This window comes from Azolla caroliniana, unplaced genomic scaffold (genome assembly GCF_043228905.1).
Source record: "Azolla caroliniana isolate FFs.n. ecotype wild unplaced genomic scaffold, voAzoCaro1.0.p SCAF_5, whole genome shotgun sequence".
Taxonomy (NCBI): domain Eukaryota; kingdom Viridiplantae; phylum Streptophyta; class Polypodiopsida; order Salviniales; family Salviniaceae; genus Azolla; species Azolla caroliniana.
The window spans coordinates 2,505,039-2,523,606 of NW_028230440.1; the positions used below are offsets into that span (position 1 = coordinate 2,505,039).

General features: G+C 38.5%; 2 protein-coding genes across 5 annotated transcripts; both read right to left on the reverse strand.

Moving 5' to 3' along the window:
• Positions 1–4,195: 4,195 nt before the first annotated feature.
• Positions 4,196–9,267, reverse strand: LOC147863612 (uncharacterized). Of its 4 annotated transcripts, XM_087319950.1 has the most exons (6): positions 9,148–9,267; positions 6,651–8,601; positions 5,794–5,922; positions 5,372–5,394; positions 4,982–5,277; positions 4,766–4,889 (listed from the first exon to the last, which is right to left on the reverse strand). In XM_087319950.1, exons 1-6 carry the CDS (start codon positions 9,245–9,247, stop codon positions 4,881–4,883), a joined length of 2,508 nt encoding a protein of 835 aa, XP_087176076.1. In that variant the 5' UTR covers positions 9,248–9,267; the 3' UTR covers positions 4,766–4,880. The 4 variants fall into 4 exon arrangements, with proteins under 4 accessions (XP_087176075.1, XP_087176077.1, XP_087176076.1 ...); XM_087319949.1 differs by having other exon boundaries at positions 4,196–5,277; XM_087319951.1 differs by lacking the exon at positions 9,148–9,267 and having other exon boundaries at positions 4,196–5,277; positions 6,651–8,287; positions 8,475–8,591.
• Positions 9,268–11,069: 1,802 nt separating this feature from the next.
• On the reverse strand, positions 11,070–13,748 carry LOC147863613 (heat shock cognate 70 kDa protein 2-like). Its single transcript, XM_087319509.1, has 2 exons — positions 13,509–13,748; positions 11,070–12,873 (listed from the first exon to the last, which is right to left on the reverse strand). Exons 1-2 carry the CDS (start codon positions 13,720–13,722, stop codon positions 11,108–11,110), a joined length of 1,980 nt encoding a protein of 659 aa, XP_087175635.1. The 5' UTR covers positions 13,723–13,748; the 3' UTR covers positions 11,070–11,107.
• Between the last annotated feature and the right edge of the window lie 4,820 nt (positions 13,749–18,568).

Consider the following 18,568-nt stretch of genomic DNA (forward strand, 5'->3'; position numbering starts at 1 on the left):
TATAAACTTGACTTTTCTATCTTTACTTTAATAAAGTACTGATCCTTTAGAAAAACATGACCTCATTCATTACCATCCACATGTCGGTTTGACATCTTTAATAGAGGGAATGCAAATCCAACCAAAGGAGACATATTTTTCTCCTACAATAATTTTAACTATACTTTGGTGGTGTTTCCTTATTGTTTTGGGAAGATGTATTGGAAATCTAAAAAGTTTGTTTGCTTATTTTCAAAATTACTTGTATGAATGTTTGGTCGAAGTGTAAGCTCCCCGATGACATTAAAATTAACATTAAAAATGTTCCTATGAAAAGTCATAAGCAACATACAAACATTAGTTCATTTACCATTGTGCTAGGCTAGGTTGAGATTTAATGTGTTGCAATCTGTTATGCTCCGTTCTTTTTGGTTGGAATAAGTTGTAATCATGTGTTGTGTTCCTTCATGTCTTATTATGTGACATTGTTTCAAATTGTGTTAATGTTTCTTGGGTGGTTGCATGTTTGTGCCAACTTGTATTTTCATAATGAAACATGTTGAGAGGTTATTTCAATTAAGTTTAATGTTGATATAATGAAACATGTCAATGAATTACTCATTATGTATAATTAATGTGGCAGATCACATTGATATCTACATCATAAGGCACATATGTGTCCCGACTCCCTAACAGTACAATACATGACAATGTAACCAACTACTTCACTCCAATTTACTTATCTAATATCAATTTCCCATTTTTGAATTACATGAGTTACAATTTCCTCTTCTTCTGCTCACAATTAAAGGGACATCATATGCTACGCATACAACAATAACCTGGGTACATCCATTTACGATACATGTTGCTAAATCTTCCGCATTAAGGGTGTAGAAATGTGGGGTGTTATCAATTAATATTAAGAGCATGATGAAAATATCGATGTAACCGACTTTATGATGAGGTAGACAATCATCTCTCAAATGTGTTGTTTGAGATATGGGAGAACTTGTTGGCAGTAGTCCGTGGCCAGTATGACAATATGCAGGGTTCCCTAGATACTGTGAACAAGAAACAGAAAAAACTTCTTCACTTATGGAAAAAGGTGCCCCTGTTTACAATGTCAACTCAAGAGCCTCAATGGCAGTATCGACTTCCATGGACTCTTTCTTGAATATCAACAAATGTAAACATCCTTTACAAAGTGTGATATTGGGTCTTCTGAGTATTTTACATCATTGTATAACAAAAGTTGTAACCTCCTTGGTAGCTATGTTCAAGTTGTAGCATCCGGGCGTTTTGTTCGTAATACTATTGAAGAAAATCTTTTATAAAATTATAATAATATTAAGAGCATGATGACTACAAAGTCCGTTGATTATAAATCAATTATGAAACAAGGATAAATGGTGGTGCATGAACCTTCAATTTAAGTTACACCTTTTGGCTCTCTATGCAATTTGCATGCATCATGTTGCAACTCCCTTTCTTCGCACTCGTACAATTAGATTGGCAAAAAAAAGAAGATAATTAGGTATTTCCTCATTGGATATTAGTTGAGAAAGATACGCATGAAAGTCTAGATAGATACCAAGTGAGAAACGGATTACAAGAGTAAACCAACTTAATTTCTATTTCACATTGTTGTTTTCATTGTTCTGAGCATGTGAAACAAAAATCTTGTTACATTTTCAATGAAAAGGATTTTTTCACGATGAATTAAAAACGTATGGTCGAGTCTAGAAGGAAAAGGAAACTAATGTTTTCCTACATCTCATGCACACCGCTCCATTGGTGCGTGCACTAATTAAGTATGGATTTGTTATATCAATGTTTCTTTAGTATCCTCATGTTTCCATAGTCAAGTTCCCTTTTTTAAGATGAAGTTAGATTATTTCAACTAATTATTATGTTTCCACACCACACATCATGACGGAATATATGTAGCAATTTCCGTTGATATAGATACATCCTCATAAGCACAATGTATTACGTTGAAAATTGGCAACCTATTGCCTAGCCCCGACTATTGCTTAGAGCTTTGCTTTTTTTGAGCAAAGTTATTTATGAACCACGCTATCGCTTTCTACATAAAAAAGTAGAGACAACTTTTTGGAGCATTAAGGCATACCAATAAATAAATAGAATGTTCGAGTGTATTAGCATGTTGAGTTTTCCCTAAAAGTCATATGAGTGTTCAAAGTTTAACAATAGAAAAGGTCGAAGGAAACATGGTTATAGATTTGGATGAATGACATAGAAGAATTATAGTTGTCTTTTGTCTTTTCTTATTCAATTTAGCCCCTTGGACTTCTCGATCCCGTTTTGTCCTAAAAAATCTTTAAAACGCAAGACATGTATTGGTTTATTCACAAGACACAAGATATCAATTCTAAAATGGAGATACATCTCCAACCGTACTTCTCCCATTGTACATCTACATGCATCTTACATTGTTTCCAAATTGCTCACAAAACATGTTCATTTTTTGGAGTGAGAAAAGATATCTAGCCATGGTTTTCGTTGTTTAAATTGCTAATAATGTTATGAATGCTAACACAACAATCTATGGAAGGGAATTGCTTGTAATTCTCATTCCCATGGACATTCCATGTCTAAGAAAGTCATGTCTTCGTTACACATCTAGGAAAGGTAATATGTTTCCATGATTTGTGATTACATCCACTATTTATACTAAAAAGGAAACACTAAGGAAGAGGTTAGCGACCTCTCACAACAAAATGCTCGCTGCAAATCATATGCGGTGAAAAGGAAAGATAAGCTTAAGGATGTATTGGAAGACAAAATGACATGTGAATGGGGATGGTCCTTGAACAAATAGGGACTTGTAAGTTGTGACCTATAGAACTAACATCTTCTACGGATGTATTTTGGGAAATGCTACAGAGAACTAAGAAATGCGGGCCTTTACATATATGTAGTAACCAATGAATCAAATATTAACTTCTTGTTGAAACGTGTGAGCATGATACTCAAAGGATTCAAGGTTAGACCAGTATAACATAACCTCTGCAAAAATTCAAGAAAATAAAGATGACAAGGAGGGGTGACATGTTTGTTTAAGATGAGCTTGGAATATTGTCTCTATTATAAAAGATGAGGACTCTAAATGCTACATATGACTTAAAATTGTGACATCAAATTACATTCTCACATTTTTAGTTTCAATGCTTTCCTTATCATGATTCTAGTTTTTATGTTTGTTTAGATAGAGATCAACTTTTTGTCGATCTTAAAGTTGACATGTCTTACTTCAACGCCAAGGGAGAGACTATTGTCATTGGTGCCATGAATTATCGTAAAAGACTTTTGCAACATGATCCACAACAACCTTTCACGCCACATATCTCAACGATGCAAGAGAAATAAATGTATACAATAATACATGTATGCTTATTCTTCTATGGATGAAAAATATCTAATGTAAAATATAAAGTTACTTCTACAAATCTGCAATTTTACCAAAATGTCTATTGCAAATTGTAATATTTTGGAATGATATCAATAATTTTACACGTAGGAAAATAGTGTGATTGGATAGTGAACTCTAGAATTGGATCATAAAACAATTTCACTTGGATAGTGAACTTATCAATTGATAAATGGAAGGATTTAAGTGAATGAAGTTGAACTTATTGTGCAAGAGAACAATATTTGTGCATGGAATTTTGAAGGCCACATATCTGCACCACATGAAATTTTTTAACTTCATAGGATAAGAACCCAATCTACCGTTTTTTTACTAGAACGTTACACACTAAAGAAAGCTCCAATATCAAACAATTTGATTAGGAGTAACATTTTGACTTATGCAATAAATGGAATGTCTTCGTTCAACCTTTTGATGAAGCAACTTAGATTTGGTAAAATTTAACTAAAATGACTAAAGCAAAATATTCAAGTGCTCCTATCACCTTTTACAAATCTTGAGCTATACCCTTTGGTGAGCATATTTCATGACCAAAATATGCCTTCCTTGATGTCAATTTTTCACTTTACAATGCAAGAGGCCACTTTAATTGTCCCACACAGATTTGTTAAACATCAGAACCATTCCATACAAGAGACCAATACACAAATAACATTGCCTATCATCTTTCCAAGAGATCAAGAACTTGCCTATGGTTTCTATGTTATTTGTCCTCTCTTAGCAAGGGTATATGCAAATTGTAATTCTTTTGAGATCCAAATAAAAAACAAAAACCAGAAAAACACAGCATTTTGTGATCAAAGACAACATGATTGTTGTCTTTAAATATTATATCAGAGGCGTCAAACATATCCCACCCATTTGATCACAAATTACTGGTTATGGGTTCACAATGTCGTGTTTATAGAATTATTAACTTATCAATAAATTTGACTGGAATAGTGGTGAAGTTTGTGTGTTTCAAGCTTAAGACATAGGTTCATATTTCAGGCAATGGATTTAATGCTATCACCATCATAAAATTTCCTCATAGTTTTAGTTTTACATGGTTTGCTACTAATTTTGGTTTATGTGCTAGAATATAGCTAGCCAGGGCCAGGGTATTTAGAGCAAGTATTATGATACAAACCATGTTGAACACCAATGAGTTCATTCCCTCCTTGATGGACAAGTTTTCCAAGTGTGTTGTTTTTGGAGAACGAAATAACTCGCAGGGGATTTCGCAAAGATAATGGTCATAGTGCAATCAATGCTGCTCTTAATCACCCATCAATTGTGCATAATGTCGTGTGGTTTTTGTAATCTCCACTACGCCGCATCCTCATTGACTTCAATAATTTCATTAATGTATGAAACGTTTTGCACTAAGAATGTAGGACTTTCCGTCTTACCAATGCCCGTGAGATGTGCTCTAGCACTCCCCATCCTAGAGGAACTTGGAGACCCATTAGCAAATCTTGAGGATCCGAACAGATTCCAATACTGTGGCGATGATAATTGAGTGAACTTAGATTTATCTTCAAATAAAAATCGAGGATTTTCCAATACCTTCAAGACGTATTGCATGCTCGGTCGTTTCGATGCCTTGTAATTCAAGCAAGCTTTAGCTATAAGAGCAACTGCTAAAACCTCTTCTAGGAAGTCTCCTTCTACGACCATGCATGGATCAAGAAGTTGAAATATAGTGTTTTTCTTGTTCATATTTATGAGAGAGATTGCCGACTCAACCCATGAATCAGTCTGAGAATCATGCTTATCTGTTATACCACATTTCCCTGATATTATACCCAACAAGAGCTTCCCAAAATCATACACATCTTTTGAGCATCCCATTGCCCCAAACTCTAGAGAGAAAATTTAGTGAAGACAAGGTTAGGAAATCGATAGCCAGAAAATGTTGTTTATAATGCTTGAAAAGAAAGAAGTGTAACAATTTACCTCCATCTGCTTGATTGAGAGATCTATTATGCAAAAACAGAAAAAGAAAAAACGAAACGAACAATTAGATTCCTAGGTTCTATGATGTTGCATAAATAATCTAAAAATGATTCGTTTATATGCATGTAGTTCAAAAGTGATAAAAGATGTGAACACTGTCTGAATCATTTGTCATTAACTTTACCATATGAGACGAGGTAAAGATAAGTCTATGTTCTAGGAAATCTTTTCTAGTTTCATGATATACATGAGATGAGGTAAAGAAATGGCAATTCTAAGAAATCTTTTCCTGTTTCTCAATGCACCAATGCTATATTCACTTGACTAAAGAAAAAAAGCACAAAGTTTGATGTAATGCATTCATAGGTTTTTACATTATTGCTTTTTTACAAGATTTACACATATTACAAAGTATACTTAACTGAGAAATACCCAAAAGGCATGAAATTAGCCTTGGATGTGGGCCTTTATTCCCTCTCCTAACAGTACTCAAGCTGCCAATTCGAACTTCAAACATCTCATCTAAGAGAATGCTACTCGCCTTCACATCCCTGCAAATAACCTCCAAAAACCAATTTTATTCAAATATAATTATAAGAAAGCAATTTTCTGATCAAGATCCAAAGAAAATACATGAAAAGAAGAGATGGAATCAACTGAAATAAATGTCCACATTCAGATATGTATATAGCAAGTTTAGTCTTTCGATGTTATCAAGAGTTGTAATAGCAACTATATCACAAAAAGAACCAGTTTATCATATGAGTGGCAGGTTAAAAAGATCAAAATGAATATTGAAATCATGGCGCATAAATATATACATATACATGTGAATCTATACATGTAGAATATGGGTTTACACATACATACATACATACATACATACATATCAACATATGTATGTGTATGAGAAGAGGAAAATTTTGCACTTCTTTGCACAGCAACAAAACATTGGGTTCAATTTAACTGCTCCATTACCACTTTATATGAATGTATGGGGGAAACAACTATATGTATGCAATCTTATGAATGGATATAGCCTCACTTCTTCCCAGTAAAGATTTTCTCTAAGAAGCCCACCCTCTTTATTTGAGCAGGTGAAATATCATGCATAAGCAATCATCATAAGACTAGAAACAAAAATACATTTCTTACCATTTCTAGAACCAGCATCAAAGTGTTTCAACTATATGCAGTATCAGCTCTTTTGAGTTTCATCCATATGGAAAGTACAAAGGATGAAATATCAAATAGTACAAGGGTTGTTGAATTGCATTACCTGTGAATGATAGAAGGAGAGCATTCATGATGCAAATAAACAAGCCCCTCCGCAACGCCAGTAGCAATCTTAAGACGTGTTATCCAATCTAAAGCTATTTTTGGGTTGCATTTACACATTTTGCTATACATTCCCTTAGTTTGCAGCATAGATGCAAGGTCTCCAAACGGCATATACCTATATACAAGAAATTTCTCGCAGTTACTTGTCTCTGTGCAATGACCCAATAATGAGATCAACCTTGCATGAGAAGCTTTCCTCAACACTTCTACTTCATTAAGATAAAGCTCCATCATTTTGGTGGTGTATATCCTCTTCACCACTATCTCTGTACCCCTGTCTAATACACCTTTGTAAAAGCTTCCTGACTGACCATATGCAATGACACACGAACTATCGAATCCATTGGTTGCTTTATGGAGAGTATCAAAAGAAAAAGTTTCACCCAAAAAGGTGTTATTTGACGGCCATAATACCACACTCGAAACTTTATCAGCCTCGGTTACTATAGTCTGAGGTTGCACATCCACCTCCAAGTTGTGTTTGAACTTTTGCAAAAAAATCATATACACTCCAGCGATGGCAAGTATACAAGATCCTCCGGTGACACAGCCTAGGAAGACTATCAGCTTCTCTTTTCTATGTATTTTCTTTTTGTGGACATCTCGAGAAGAGACATTAATATTGTTAGGCACAATACTCTCAGGTAACAAATCATGCCATGGAAGTTTGTGTTTGCTATAAAACAACCAGCAAGACTTAAAGCTGTGTTGTTTTGGTACCTTAGCAAAACAATTCTTCCTGATACCATCCAATAAGTAGAAGCGTGGAGGAATATCACCATGGAGAAAATTAAATGAAACATCAAAACTTTGAAACTTAGAGAGATACCCCTGGCTAGAGTACAACCAACCATAGAGGAGATTATGAGATAATCCTATGCTGGTTAGATTTGGTAATGCAAGAATCCCTGGTGGCAAAGTACCAGTCAAGTTATTGAAAGATAGTGATAGAATCACAAGGTTTTTCAACATGGACAAGGATATGGGAATACCATGGTTGAGCATGTTGTTATCTAAAAGTAAAACCTCAAGTCTAGAGCATTCTGAAATGGTAGAGGGAATAGGTCCGGTTAAGCAGTTGTGTCCAAGGTTTAAGTTAGAGAGAGACTCCAGGGAAGAGATTGAATTAGGCAAAGAGCCTGATAAAAAGTTATTAGAAATATCTAGGTACTCTAAATGTGTCCAATTTTGATGCTGAAGAGGAAGATTTCCTTGTAAAAAGTTGTGACTCAGAGCAAGGTATTGAAGACTTGATAGACATCCTATAGACATAGGCAGAGTGCCTTCAAATCCGTTATATGATAAATCCACTGAAAGAAGGTGAGAAGCACACGAGAATAGACTATAAGGAAGCCATCCTGTGAAAAAGTTGAATGAAAGATTCAGATGCTCAAGGTTGCAAAGGACACCCAATGAAGTAAACACATTGCCACTTAGGTTATTTTGGGCCAAAGAGAGAAACTTGAGTCTAGTGAGAGTTCCGAATGTTAACGGAAGAGTGCCAGATATAGAAGTCGAGGCTAAATCCAATACTTCAAGTCGCTTAAGTTTGTTAAATGTTGTCGGGATTGATCCCTGAAACATGTAACCAGAAGCATTAAAACTTCTTAGGAATGGTAGTTCCACAAGGTCCAACACCACCAAATCTAGTAGAAGAGATTCATTTGTTGATAGAGACTTGGCTACAACGTGTTGTCTCACATCAATTTGTGGTGGAAGTGTGAGAGAAACTACGTGACCTTTGTTGCAAACAACTCCAAACCATTGACTGCAAGGGTTTGAATCCCTCGGCCAAACATCATAATCTTCTATCTTCAAGTGCTCTCTCAGCTCCAGTAATGATTGCATCTCTCTATAATCAATATTCGATCGGAGATTTCCACCTTCTTCTGAATGGCATTGCATTGTAAAGAAACAGCACAACAGAAATGTTTTCCATATGGAAGAAACCAGGAATTCCTTGTTATTAACCATTTGCGCATGATTTATAGAGCAAAAATTTGAAAGTCCATTTTGATAAGAGATTCAAACGCTCAAATAAATCAATGAAATCATTGTAATGCTTCAGTTTTGCTGGATCAAATATATCATGAAAGTTGAACGTAAATCCAATTTCCAAACTAAACTAAAGCTTCCCAAACACTTTCTTTTCCTAAGCGCTTCAAAAACCTAAACAACAAGAATACATCCATGAAACCCTAACTGAAACTTCAATGTGACATAACTAAACCTAATTCCCAAATGACAGAAAACCCTAAAAAAATCAGAAAAAAAAAACCCATCTTGACAAGTGCTTCAAAACCACAAATATACGTCTATAAAATGAAAAAACTTAACTGAGAGAGACCATCTTGAATATCTCTTTACCTCTCTACATGATAAACCCAAAAGGCGATGAAAAGGGTAGAGAGAGAGAGAGAGAGAGAGCGACATACCGTTTACACGTTCTTCAGTAAAGAAGCTTAAAAGCCATGAATGAAGCAGAGGAGGGAAGACCCGTGAACGCAGAAAAGCAAAGAGAAGAAGAGCACACATTATATGTCGTGAGTAGTGAAAATGTTCGAGCGCTTTTTCTTTTATCTCCACCAAAATACCCCTCCCCTCGGCTCTTTGCTCACAAAAAAATGCCACTCACCATATATGCGTGAAACACCCACGCTTCAATGTGTTTAGTGCCTCGGAAAACATTCACAATTGTAGTATGTTGTAGCAGTATTTCATTCCGCTACCACCACATGTAGAAGCAAAACATGTTCTAGAATCTATAATATAATGGCCCATTTTTAGACCTCCAAAAATTATGAAAGTTACGAGCAATTGAGCAATCTTTCTACACGGGTTTGTGCTACATATGAAGTATGTAAACTCCTAAGTGACTAACAACACTTTGTGTTATCGCTCAACCATATGGATATGTAATCTAGATTCATTCATAAGACTGAAGAGGTAGTAGAGAGTCAAGACAATCAAACAAGGACATATGTTAAAGCATGTTTCTAGGGCTTGCAAGCAACTGACACCATATATCTTGTTAAAAGCATATGCCTTGAATGAGAAGTTGCTAATGAAGATTGTCATAGTTTTGCTCAACTATACTTACATGTCTGGCATGGAAATTGAGCACAAGCATCCATACAAGAACTTAGGGGTACAAGAGAGGACTTGGTTTGTGTTGAGCTTGAAGTTTGAACCTAAACCAAGGCCCGATGACATGTGTTACACATGAACATTATTAGCTATATGGTTCCAAAAAGCAAGGAAAGTTGTATATCAATAGAAAAAATTGTACAATAATGGTTTTGTGTTCGAGAAAAATATTACTAGAGTGGTGGTGTACACCAACATTGGGGGTTGTAACTTGATAGCGTTTTAGTGAATAACACAGTGTACATGTCATAAAATAAATGGCATATACATACGTATATATGCTTATGGTCAATTCTAAGGGATCAACACAGTAGTTTATCTATGGTATTGTCTTATACAGTGTCATGCAATAAATCCCATCTGGCTGCAGGAGTCATGCTTCTTTCCCTTGAGATTTCAATTGGCCAACAATTTTCATGTGTTGATCATAATGGCATGTAAACTCGGTCAATAGTTACTATCTAACCAACTGCAAGGAACAGTAAGATTGTTTTCATACGTTTCTATCATTTTTCTGTGTTAATTCTTTACCTCAGCTAGGTTTGTTCCACATGATTAATATTTTACGTCTTACAAATCAGATTGAACAAATTCTAATATCATTATGGTCATATTCTACGTTCAACCAACATAACTTACAGGTTTCAGATCGCCTCATAATACAATTTACTCCCACATCCTTCTGTACAGATTAAAATTTAAGTGCATATTCGTATTGTAGGCAGATAAAAACTCGTCAGGTTTACACCTAAAAAACAATTCACTCATACCAAAAACTCTCTTTGAAAATGATAGGAGAGTGATGGCATAAGATTTTTATATATATATATATATACAACTTTCAATTTCAAACATAAAAGCTGAAGGTTGGATAGATAATTCAATCAACAGATAGGATCAAAATTTGTAGAAAAGAGTAACTTCTGGTGTTTCATCACTGGCAAAAATAGAAACCCTACCCTACCCAAATATAGAGACGGATACAGAGTAGAGAACCAAAAGATATGAAGAACCAAGACAATACTTCAGACAGTTTGGCCAAAAAGATCATATATTATGTAACAAAAACCTACATTCGTTAAAAATTTCGAAAGTTTTTCGGGAGAATATATAACATCTCAAGAGAACAGTTTCCAAATTCAAACGGAATGTGCAAAACCCCTAATAAACATATAAATTATTTGACAGATTTCTTCTTTCCTCATTCCTGCTTCGATACCATGATTAAATAAGTCAGGGGAAAAGCAATCAATCCACTTCTTCGATCTTAGGGCCACCACTGCCACCAGAAGGAGGGGCACCATACTGGCCTCCCATATCACCATAGCCACCAGCTCCACCCATCGGAATATCATCACCTCCTCCTCCTCCTCCTTGATACATTCGGGCAATGATCGGATTGCATACACCCTCTAGTTCTTTCATCTTATCTTCAAACTCTTCCGCCTCAGCCAGCTGATTGTGCTCCAACCACTTTATAGCTTCTTCAACCACATCCTCAATCTTCTTCTTATCGGCAGCATCCAACTTCCCTCCTATCTTCTCATCCCTAATGGTATTCCTCATATTGTAAGCATAATTCTCTAAGGCATTCTTCGCCTCTACCTTCTTCTTCACTTCTTCATCCTCTGCTTTGTACCTCTCGGCATCTTGAACCATTTTCTCGATTTCTTCTTTGCTCAACCGCCCCTTGTCATTAGTGATCGTGATCTTGTTCTTCTGGCCTGTTGTCTTATCTTCGGCAGACACATTCACTATGCCATTCGCATCAATATCAAAGCTAACGGTGATCTGCGGCACACCTCGAGGGGCAGGAGGAATACCAGAAAGCTCAAATTTCCCCAACAAGTTGTTATCCCTGGTTCTAGTTCTCTCCCCTTCATATACTTGAATGAGGACTCCAGGCTGGTTATCTGCATACGTTGAGAAGATTTGCTCCTTCTTTGTAGGAATGGTGGTGTTCCGTGGGATAAGGACAGTCATGACACCGCCTGCAGTCTCCAAACCAAGAGACAGTGGAGTGACATCAAGTAAGAGCAATTCTTGGACCTTCTCATTGCCTTCCCCACTGAGAATGGCAGCTTGGACGGCAGCACCATACGCAACCGCCTCATCAGGGTTTATACTCTTGCAAAGCTCCTTGCCATTGAAGAAATCTTGCAAGAGTTGCTGAACCTTTGGGATTCTAGTAGAGCCACCCACCAGCACCACATCGTGGATGGTGCTCTTATCCATCTTGGCATCCCTCAGACACTTCTCCACTGGCTCCATGCACTTCCGGAAGAGATCCATGTTGAGCTCCTCAAACCTAGCTCTCGTGATGGTGGAGTAGAAATCAATCCCTTCGTAAAGGGAATCGATCTCTATTGTTGTCTGCGCTGTAGATGACAAAGTCCTCTTGGCTCGCTCGCAAGCCGTCCTCAACCTGCGCAGAGCTCTTGCATTCCCAATTATGTCTTTCTTATACTTCCTCTTGAACTCTTGCACAAAGTGATTCACCATCCGGTTATCAAAATCTTCTCCGCCCAAATGAGTATCTCCAGCAGTGGCTTTCACTTCAAAGATTCCTTCTTCGATTGTTAGTAAAGACACATCAAAAGTACCTCCACCGAGGTCAAAGATGAGAACATTCTTCTCCCCGGTGCTGGAGGTTTTCTTATCTAACCCATAGGCAATGGCGGCAGCCGTTGGCTCATTGATAATTCTTAACACGTTCAATCCTGAGATCACACCAGCATCTTTTGTTGCTTGCCTCTGAGAATCATTGAAGTATGCAGGGACAGTAACAACAGCATTCTTGACACTCCTCCCTAGAAAAGCTTCAGCAATCTCCTTCATCTTGATCAATACCATGGAAGATATCTCCTCTGCCGCAAATTGCTTCTCTTCACCTTTGTACTGGACCACTATCATTGGTTTGTCTCCAGGCCCTGATACTACCTTGAATGGCCATAGCTTCGCATCACTCTGCACTGATGCGTCTGAGAATCTCCTCCCAATAAGACGTTTGGCATCTAGAAATCCAATAAAAGCACATGCAGTTCAGCAAATCGGATCAAATTATCGACGGTTTATATAAAAATCTTCAACACGCCATTTAGTTATGCAGATCAAGTACTGGTCAGACGTCAGAAACATCCACCTTTAAATAGTTAAAACCAACAACACATGCACACAACAGTTACATTCCTAAAAAAACGCCATTGCAGACACCCTAAATCGAAATTTCCCGTCCAATTTTGAAGCTCCTCTAAATTAAACATATTCCCTAAATTCCCCATTTCAAATACAACGCCCTTTAAAACTTTCCAGGAAACACCCTCGAAAAGAGCATCAACAAATGAAAAAAACTCACGAAAAGACATACGTGTGCATAACTGCTAAAATATCGCACAATCAATCCATAAAACGTCAGCTTTCAGGAAATTACACACAATCCTCAAATACATGCGAGAATACAAGCCCACAGGATCTCAAGCAATGACGAAGACAATTTTATCCAAACAAATTGAGAATAAAACACTGTCCGATGACAATTACATGCAGGCACAGGAAGGAACTTAAGAAAAGAGGCACGATGGCGCCAAGAGAAAACAATTAACATTGACTGTGATATTTGAATGCAAAGAAGCAGAAGATCCAAACTTACCAAAAACAGTGTTGATAGGATTCATGGCCACCTGGTTCTTAGCGGCATCACCAATGAGCCTCTCAGTATCGGTGAAGGCGACATAGGAAGGAGTGGTCCGATTCCCCTGATCGTTGGCAATGATCTCCACACGATCATGTTGCCACACCCCCACACAGGAATAGGTGGTCCCGAGGTCGATTCCGATTGCTGGGCCATCTTTGGTGGCAGCCATTGGAGCTGGGTGTGCAAGGATGGATGGAAAACGCAGAAAACAGAGAAGGGAATGTAGAGAGAGAGAGAGAGAGAGTGTGTGTGTGTGTGTGTGTGTGTGTGTGAGAGAGAGAGAGAGGAGGCTGAGAGACAGATAAAAGAGTGTATAGACTGAGATTGATTACTGAGATGAAGAAAACGGTGGCAGCGAAGAAGGCGTATATATAGTGCAATGAAAAACGTAATGGTAAGAGCTTTCCTGAACCTTCTCCTCCTTTCTGGAACCTTCTAGACAAAACCGGAAAAGAAGAAGGAGGAGGAAACAAAGGGGGTAACGAAGAAATAATAGTATTAAAAATAAATCGAAAATAAAAGCAGAATTCTCTTTCTCATACCCTCCCTTCTCTCTCTCTCTCTCTCTCTCTCTCTCTATCTAGACTTAGACTCTAGAATCACCTTCTTTAAGAAGAGACCAATTCTTCGAGGATTGGGTGGGGACCCTATCTATCTCGATGAAGACCTCACTAAGATGCAAATTGAGCATCACAAGAGTTGTATGCCACAAGTTATGCAAACTCGTAAAGAAGGGCATTGCGCCTTTTACCAAGACGGGTGAGTGATCATAAATGATCTCACTACTAATTGACGGCGTGAGGCCCATGTGACAAAAAATGCACTTAGGATGACCTTATGGAATTGTAACGGTGCACTCTGGACACACCCCGGCCGCCTAGAGGAAATATTAAAGGTATCAGATATACTTTTCTTGGTAGAAACACACCAAAGCCCAAATAGAGGACTCCCACGGGTCAAAGGATCATTGGTAGTCCACCTTTAGACAAACCTCACGTCGACACACTACCAGGGAATCTGGAGGTGTCACGATATTGTTTCATAGAGAGCTACATAATAGGATAGAAATACTGAGGACGGACCTAGAAGCTCGTTTTATGTGGGTGAAAGTCTCCACAAGCAAGGACCGGGCAGTATTTTTCGCCATTTATTACTTTCCCCCAAAAGGATCCCATTATAATATTGCTGGCTCGGCGAGATTAGTCGATGAAGGAATGCCACATGGCACATGGACCTTCCCCATACGAACCTCTATCGGATGACATAATCTGATATTCTTCCCAATGAGAAGTATTCCTTGTAGGAGACTTCAATGCGAGAACCCAATCCCGACAATGCACAGTATTTTAGATGAATAAAAACCTAGAAATGGTAAATGTCGATCCTTTAGACATAGGCACCACACATAGATCAAATGATCAAGGTGCGGACGCCATGAGCTTTGGCCATCATCTGCTCAAACTTGGCAGTCGGCACCGGATGGTCATATATAATGGTTTAGCCAAGTGGCCGGGCTCGGAAGAGCTCACATGTTTCCCACATGAAGGAGGGGAAAGCACAATTGATTATCTAATAGGACACCTTGAAGCTACCCACATGATTAACTCCTTCCGGGTGGCCCCATGCCCTATTTGCGCAGACCATAATTTCTTATACTTCGAGCTCAAATGTGATATCTCTAAGGTCACCAACTCTAGTCAACCATGTCATCACACCACAATACATTTCACACATGAGCTCTCTGACATATACTCTCAACATGTTTAGGCCCATCTCTCCTCCCTTGATCCCTCCCTACCTTTAGAAAGCCTTAGTACGAAACTCACACACATCCTTCACTCTGCAGCAACTAGTAGTTTCCCATATACAAAACACTCAAATCAAGGTAGATCAGGATCTATGCCACAAAATAAATGGAATGATGAGGATTGTAGGGACTTACATAGACAACTTACAGTATCACAACTCAATGGTAGTATTACCTCAATACAAGCTCGCAAAGAAATGTGCAAGATGACACGTCGTAAGAGACGGGCGTGGGAGGCATCCCAATATTGGGAACTCTACCATATGCTCATGAGTAGCGATTGCGCCACGGCATGGAAGAGACTACGGGAGCCAAGACCACAAACACCCATCGAAGATCTCGAAACCTGGCACACATATACAGAGAGACATTACCAAATCCCAAACCAACCACCCATTCCAATGCCTTCCACACCCCGACCTACCACGGGGACACTTTTCACGACCTCTAGGGTCGCGAAGGTCATAAAGAAATTACAACATAGGAAGTCCATGGACCACACAAGAATGTGAGCAGAACACATTATATATGCGAGAGAGTGCCTAGCTCCCTTGCTAACTCTAATCTTCAATCGTGCCCTTGCGGAAGGTTTTCTACCACAATGGCCCCCATCATAAAGGGGGGGACCCCATGGACCCAAATACATATAGGACCATTATGATAGGTCATACCCTTGCTAAATTATATGGTGTAGTAATGGAAGCAGAGCTTAGCGATTATATGGAGACCCTAAATCTCTGTGCACCTGAACAAGTTGGCTTTAGACGAGCCTTCTCCACCATTGAACATATCTTCACTCTTAGATGCTTAATTGACCAAACTAAGGCTCACAAGAAGAAATTATATTGTTGTTTTGTGGACTTCCACAAGGCCTTTGACACAATCCCTAGAGAGCGGTTGTTTGATAGGCTTAAAAGCTTGAGGATACCAGATGACATGGTCTAGGCCATCCATGCACTATATGAACAAGTGTCCGGGTGTGTCTGATGCCCATGTGGCCTATCCAATTGTTTCACTAGCACTATTGGTGTAAAACAAGGTTGCCCCCTATCACCAACACTTTTTGGGATCTACATTGATGAGATCACAGATTTTATTGCTCGTAAGGGAGGCAACGGAGTAGTCCTTGGGGATACGCAGGTTCATATCTTGCTCTATGCGGATGACATAGTTTTGCTCTCTGAATCCGAACACAACCTACAAAGGCACCTTAATGCCTTAGATGACTTTTGTGCACAACGAGGATTGGTAGTGAATTTAGGGAAAACCAAAGTCCTTATCTTCCACGCATCGGCCCAAGTTAGAGCTAAGTGTCACCTAACTATCTCCTATAGCCCAATTGAGGTGGTTGGATCATACATTTATCTCGGAGTCACTTTCAGTGCTCGCTCGGGTAAATTTTCGATGACACAGGTAGTGAAGGATAGACTTACGAGAGGACATGCATCCCTCTCACTCCTAGAGAGACAATGCCACCAAGCATACTTTCAAGAGCCATGGACTAAAGGGTGGCTCTTTGACTCATTAGTGACCCTCTCCCTCATGTATGCATCAACGGTTTGGTCTCCAGGATTACCATCTTTCATGTGAACGCAATTAGAGAGACCATTGGTGATGATGTTATCATGCCAACTCCGAAGCAAATCGACAATACCACATGACATTATTAGGGTTGAGTTCACGTTACCCCCAATGTTAGTAGAGGCACTTTTCCAACTTGTAGTCTTTCTTCATAGGATACATAACCAACCACATGATAGAATATCTCATCAAGCCTTTAAGGCCTCTCGATCATTGTATGAGTCCGGCTATACTAGCTCATGGTATGGCATGATGGTGAGTTGGCTTCTTGTGAATGGTCTAGACATTAATAACCTACCTCCCCTTAGGTACAACCACACAATTGATAACACTTTAACCTCTCATGAGGACCGCAATAAAGCAATACGCCAAGACATATGGCAAATTTACACTCGGTATAAATGGATCACCCCACGAGAGCCACTCCCATCTAAAATGTTGTACTATAAGGAACACTTCATGCACTTCTCTGAGTTAGGTTTTATCACGCGGTCAAAATATCTAGATATATTCTTACCACATGCACTAAGGGTTGCCATTGGACAACTTAGAATATCATCTCACCAACTTGAGATTGAGAATGGTCGTACTAATGGAGTCCTTAGGGAGGGAAGGATATGTAGGTTATGTCACATAGAGATAGAGGATGAGTATCACTTTACATGCAAGTGCCCAATCTACACCGAGATAAGGGCAAAATACCAAGACATACTTGGTTCCTCTCCCACCCTCCCCAAACTATTAGATACTCTAGATATAAAGAAATTAGGCAAATACATTCTAGAGCTAAAACAACACAGAGAGAATAAGTTACAAAATGTTGACAATAATGTTGCTAATTTTCACCAACATGTAACAAATGAAGTTTTTCAGGAACAGGGGGAGCCAACAAATGTCGACACACTTGCACCACTCGGCCTTTCCCTCAATGAGGCAGAAAACCAAAGAAGAACTAGACGTCCTCGGGTGCTGGGTTTCAAAGCAACTTGACGTGGTGTGGAAGCAATAATGAAAATAAGGGAACATGAGCTACACCGCCTAGAAGCCATGGCTAGGGCACTCTCTACATTGGAACCACGGGTCACACCCACATCAAAACCCTTTGACCCCCCACTTCTTTTTGAGAGGCTTGGGTGGAAATAAAATTAGGATTAGTATAAAGTCACTTCCTTCATCGAGTATACCACGTATTGTACACTACTAGAACTCTTTTAGCTTAAGTTCTATGTTTACTTTATTTTATTTTAGTTATGATGACTGGATAAATACTCATTTTGTTGTAAACCAATTGTCTCACGAGCCAAATTTGGCCTTAGAAGATGTTAATATATCTTTCTCTTCTTTTTTTTATTGTAATTAGCTTACCCTAGTGGTAAGTCGATAACACTACAAGCACTGTGTCTTGGGTTCGAAACCTAATTTCTTCACCTCTCTATTATATATATACTTCATATATATCTCTATTTCACTAGATGCCACTGTGGAATGTAGGGGTTGAACCCATGACCACCTGGTCTCCATTGGGCAACCTTAGCAACTGAGTTATCTCTCTCTCTCTCTCTCTCTCTCTCTCTCTCTTGTTTTGACAAAATAGATGTTTTCAACTTGAGAAGCCATATGTTGTCAA

What these genes read in the sequence shown, in the direction of transcription:
- LOC147863613 (XM_087319509.1), bottom strand. Translation starts at nt 13,722, where the DNA reads ATGGCTGCCACCAAAGATGGCCCAGCAATCGGAATCGACCTCGGGACC. An exon ending in TCCTATCAACACTGTTTTTG is followed by an intron (nt 12,874 to 13,508) that starts GTAAGTTTGGAT and finishes TTGGATTTCTAG; the next exon opens with ATGCCAAACGTCTTATTGGG.
- LOC147863612 (XM_087319949.1), bottom strand. Translation starts at nt 9,247, where the DNA reads ATGTGTGCTCTTCTTCTCTTTGCTTTTCTGCGTTCACGGGTCTTCCCT. An exon ending in TGCCTTTTGGGTATTTCTCA is followed by an intron (nt 5,395 to 5,793) that starts GTTAAGTATACT and finishes TTTGCATAATAG; the next exon opens with ATCTCTCAATCAAGCAGATG. An exon ending in TCTCAATCAAGCAGATGGAG is followed by an intron (nt 5,278 to 5,371) that starts GTAAATTGTTAC and finishes TTTTCTCTCTAG; the next exon opens with AGTTTGGGGCAATGGGATGC.